Genomic DNA, 5,153 nt, shown 5'->3' on the forward strand with positions numbered 1-5,153 from the left:
AACATGGACTGTTTTCCCATGCTTTATTTTCTGTCGGTAAGTAAGTGGGCCATGCCATTTCAATTTGTGGCATGTGATACATTGCCGCATCTCGCGTTTTCCCCTTTTCCTCTGTCTACTGAGTCACTGATTTATGTGACATTCATCCAGACTTCAACTGAAGTCCCCATGGGGTGTTGGGCAAGGCATTTGAATGAGGAACTGCTTTATTCAGTTAAATGTGTGGCGCATAGTCCCTGGTTTGCCCCATGGCTGGTTAGAGAAGACTATGAGGGACCGTGGCTCCTTATCGAGTTAAGAATTTGCTCTGACCCCAGGGCTGCCTCTTCTATTTGTCTAATCATAGTGGAGGAGGGAGGAGATAGGGGGAAGGGAGGGAGGGAAGTGAAAAGGAATGGCCCTCAGATTCCATTCAAAAAATTTGGTTTCTTGAACCAGCTGTTTACCTTTGGAGGATGTCGCCAAAGATAAGCTGCAACTGGTTAATCAGATCGGGGACTGCTTTACTGTAAACAAGGCAGACTGGACTATTAAAATCAATTAGTGTCTGCCCTCAGTGGGAACAGTTAGAGGAGAAGGTCCAGGGCCAGCAAATCTTTTATGTTAAAATGGAGGCCCTACATTGTCCTTCTTTTTTGTATTCTCTTACCCTCTGCTCTGTTCAGTCCTTTCCTAATCTTCTATCTCTGCTGCTCCCCTCAGAGACATCATGATTCCTGGTAATCGAATGCTGATGGTCATTTTATTATGCCAAGTCCTGCTGGGAGAGAGCAACCATGCTAGTCTGATACCTGAAGAAGGGAAAAAGAAAGTACCGGGCCTGCAGGGTCGTTCGGCCGCTCAGAGCCATGAACTGCTGCGGGACTTTGAGGCCACACTGCTGCACATGTTCGGCCTCAAGAAGCGGCCACGGCCCAGCCGCTCAGCCACTGTGCCTCGCTACCTGCTGGACCTCTATCGGCTACAGTCGGGGGAGGCTGAGGAGGGCGGGGCACACGACATTGCTTTTGAGTACCCAGAGAGGTCAGCCAGCCGGGCCAACACAGTGAGGGGATTCCACCATGAGGGTAAGGAAAGAAAATGGAGGATACTGGACACATATGTAGTAGGGTGAAATTAAAAACCACAAAAATCTAAAGTAGAAAATATTGCCATCAGTAGGAAGAGAGATGATAAATGCATCATGTCAGCACAGAAACATTACAACATTCAGGAGGTCATTGTTGCCAGGCATTCCAATGATTTTAGTAGTAATGTATTTCATTAGCATGGGCGAGGACTGCTAAGTATTCAGTGTAACACGTCCTACATCCCTTGAAACATGATTGTAAGGCAGCTCCACCCATCTCACCATAAGCCAGGAATCTAAGGATGTGGTCACCAAACACTGCCTACAGAAGGGCAAAAAAAATCTGCCAGACAAGCTCTCAAGAGCCTCATTTGACAAAACTCTGCATGTTTGGTTAGCAGTTGAAGGGAAAGCATACCTTCATATTACTGACTTACACTTCTCACCCCACCCAGCAGGACATGGCTTAAAAAAGCCCAGTCTTGGCCTGGAATTGGAGTGTGCTCCTCTCTCATGTCTCCAGTTTATATGGAGGGCTCTTTTAGAAGGACCTTCCTCAACGTGCAATTATCTTTAATGCTACTCTGCAGCCTTCTAAATAAAGCCCCTACTGCCAACAATGTGGGTGCTGAGAGCAGGCGATGCAGCTCTCTGTAAAGATGGAAAAACAGTCTCAGAAGCCGGTGTGATAGAAAGACTGGAACGTTAGAAGGGTTTCTGTTTATTGTGACTCGGATCTGCTTAGTCTTAGCGACAAATGCAGAGGGTTCACTTAGGCCTGGACAAAATCCAGGGTACCCGATCTGTTAAATGTAAGTTGAGGTTGGAAAGCGAGACTGAAACATGTCAGACAAATGCTTGAAAACGATCTCTGGCAGAGAGAGAGACAGAGGTGCTGTACCAGACTTAGCAAGTGAGGAAGCGATCTCGTAGCGTGGTGAACTGAGAAAAAACGTGGAGCTTTAGGGCTACAGAACATGTCTGCCCTTAGTGAGGAAGGAGGGATGAGTCAGCCTTAATGGGACATGTCAAACACACTGCTAGTGGTAGCACACGGCAACACACACTTACACAGCAATGTACCAAGGTTAGATAGGAAGAAAGAGCACTGGAGGAGGAACTTCTACCTGTGATGCAATGTGTGTGTGCACAGATATATGTGTGTGCATTCGTTTCTACTGCTCTCTACAGGCAGTTAGCCTCCTTTACTAAACTATGTTAATAATACGCTTTGAGGCCTTCTGTGTGGGAGTGGGAGTGCTCGCTTCCATGGCACCATTGTGCGATTCAGTTAACCGATCTGTCCAAAATACAGTGAGTTATTACAATCTGCAGCAGATGGACAGTTAGGTGAGGAGACATGTTTACAGGAGAGGTAAACCATGTAACCATTCATCTTGAATTCAGCAAGAAAGATCTGTTTTTTATTGACTGTGTGTAACAGGAAGCATCTTCCTGTGTTTCCACAATTTGAAATGATTTAGTTTGAATTAAACTATAAAGCACAGAGTACGAGAAGGTGTATGCACATTTCACATTTTGAATACAATTTTGTTGAGGATTTGAATACGTTGCATTCCCACGCAAGACCTCCTTTCCCATGGGCTTCAGATAAATGAGATTCTACTGTATTGTCTGACTCCTTAATGATTATTCATGATGAAAATGATAAACGTCTTAAGTGAACAAACTGCAGAGCTAATCAAAAACACAGCAGGTTTTAATAATGAGAACCACCTGGGTAAGATTAGGGCCTGGGTGTGAAATAACAGGGGTGGATTGAGCAGGAAAATAGTAGACACAACATTCCTTTCCCCAACAATGGTGATCTTGCCAGAAACCTGCAGACTGAGTGTGGAACAGGGAGCCTCCACTGTGTTTATACTGTAGCTGTGGTACGTTAATCACCACCCTCCTTGTAATGCATGTTTCAGCAAAGTGCTCAGAGCATTGAGAGAAGGGCTGGATAATCCTTATAGATAGATAAGGAAGCATAGACGGTATATATTTATATTCCTGAATATCCCAGAGGTCTTGAAAAGTGTGTATGGACATTATTTTGTGTTAATTAAGCTACATTAGAATGGGGAAGTGTGAGGTTATTGTAATACATATATCTGTTGATACTGTAAAGAACACAGCCGTACAGTGAACAAGAGATACAGTATCTTCATGGAAATGACAATATCTGAATATTTTTTAATTAATAAGATGTCCTTTAAAGTAAAGTTGTTTTATTGCATTGGTTGACATTACAAGTTCTGAGCATTACGTAATTGTGCAGCTAATGAAACATTTCTCCTCTTGTTCTTTTTCAGAGCACATGGAGAGGGTGCATGATCTGTATGATGGAGAAACCATGCCCCTTCGCTTCCTATTCAACCTCAGCAATATCCCAGAGGACGAGCTTCTCTCCTCTGCCGAACTGAGGCTCTACCGTCATCAGATTGATGAGGCCATCGCTGACGCCTTCTCAGACCACCAGGGGCTTCACCGGATAAACGTGTACGAGGTGCTGAAGCCGCCGCGGCCGGGGCAGCTAATCACGCAGCTCTTGGATACGCGGCTTGTGCGGCACAACGCGTCGAGCTGGGAGAGCTTTGATGTGAGCCCTGCAGTGCTGCGTTGGACTCGCGAGGGCCTACCAAATTATGGGCTGGCCGTGGAGGTTCTGCATCTCAACCAGACGCCACGCCACCAGGGCCGACACGTCCGCGTCAGCCGCTCACTGCACCAGGAACCTGGCGAGGACTGGGAGCAGCTACGCCCCCTCCTGGTTACCTTTGGCCACGACGGGAAGGGTCACCCGCTGACCCGCCGGACCAAGCGCAGCCCCAAGCAGCGGGGCCGTAAACGCAACCGCAACTGCCGGCGCCACTCACTATATGTGGACTTCAGCGATGTAGGCTGGAATGACTGGATAGTGGCGCCCCCTGGTTACCAGGCCTATTACTGCCATGGGGAATGCCCCTTTCCTCTGGCGGATCATCTGAACTCAACCAACCATGCCATTGTTCAGACACTGGTGAACTCTGTGAACAACAACATTCCCAAGGCCTGCTGCGTGCCAACAGAGCTCAGCGCCATCTCCATGCTCTATCTAGACGAACATGACAAGGTGGTCCTAAAAAACTACCAGGAAATGGTAGTGGAGGGCTGCGGCTGCCGCTAACACACAAACTAACAGGAACTTGGCCTGGCGCCATGAAAAAAAGTAACATGGACGCTAAAACAAATCAGTCTTTACTCCCAAAAAATGTTCACTTGGACCCTTATTTATAACTTTTATGTCGAGGTGTATGTTTGTCTCACTTTTTTTTGTTTCTTTGACAATATGATCATATATTTTGACAAAATATATATATTTATATCTACATATTAAAAATAAAATGAGTCCTTATTTTAAACATAAAAAGCTGTACAACTTTTCATAATGTACATTAGATTGTATAAGGTTTTTTTTTATTGAGAAAATAGTAAAAACAATCTAAAAAGTAAAGTTAATTTACTGGTAATATTTATTGCTTTCATATGATATACATTTTGGAGAGAAAAATAAAAACATGACTTGCTTCCGATAACACATTCTAGCAGATCACAAGATGCACCCTTTGTCTGTTTGCGTAAATTAGAGCACTGCGTAAGGAAACAGTTGATATAATCATAAATGATATATAAATGATTTGAATGAACCTCTTTACATCAATATTGAGCTGATAATTTTAAGAAGGCCCTTAACAAAATCAATTTGACCTTCTTGTAAAAATATCTAATCTTAGTTAAGATTTAAATTCTAAGCTTGATACTTCCTAATGGCCTTTTAAATGTGTTCAAATTATTTTTTAGCTAAAAGAAAAATAAAAGCAGAGAAATCTTTCTGATGCTCTGTCTTTTCCAAATAAACATGCTTTGGCTTATTATCTGGCATCTCACCAACTATGAATGGTTCACACTTCATCAAAGAAAGACAAATAGTGGAAATGATCACCCTGTGGTTCTGCATTTTCTCAATTTTCATCCTACTTTCCATGACAGAAGCTGTTATAGAAATGGTATGCCATTTCAAAGCGAGCAGGCCTTTAAG

General features: G+C 44.0%; 1 protein-coding gene across 1 annotated transcript in view; it reads left to right on the forward strand.

Annotated features, from left to right (window-relative positions):
• The window catches only part of bmp4 (bone morphogenetic protein 4), an 8,884-nt gene extending 4,583 nt beyond the window's left edge, over positions 1 to 4,301 (forward strand). The window contains exons 2-4 of the mRNA XM_031310206.2: positions 1 to 36; positions 703 to 1,067; positions 3,388 to 4,301. The exon at positions 1 to 36 is cut by the window's left edge and continues 87 nt beyond it. Coding sequence (XP_031166066.2) covers positions 710 to 1,067; positions 3,388 to 4,241 — 1,212 coding nt within the window. The 5' untranslated portion in view covers positions 1 to 36; positions 703 to 709 and the 3' untranslated portion in view covers positions 4,242 to 4,301. The remainder of the gene's footprint in view (positions 37 to 702; positions 1,068 to 3,387) is intronic.
• Positions 4,302 to 5,153: the final 852 nt, after the last annotated feature.

This window comes from Sander lucioperca, chromosome 18 (genome assembly GCF_008315115.2).
Source record: "Sander lucioperca isolate FBNREF2018 chromosome 18, SLUC_FBN_1.2, whole genome shotgun sequence".
Classification (NCBI taxonomy): Eukaryota; Metazoa; Chordata; class Actinopteri; order Perciformes; family Percidae; genus Sander; species Sander lucioperca.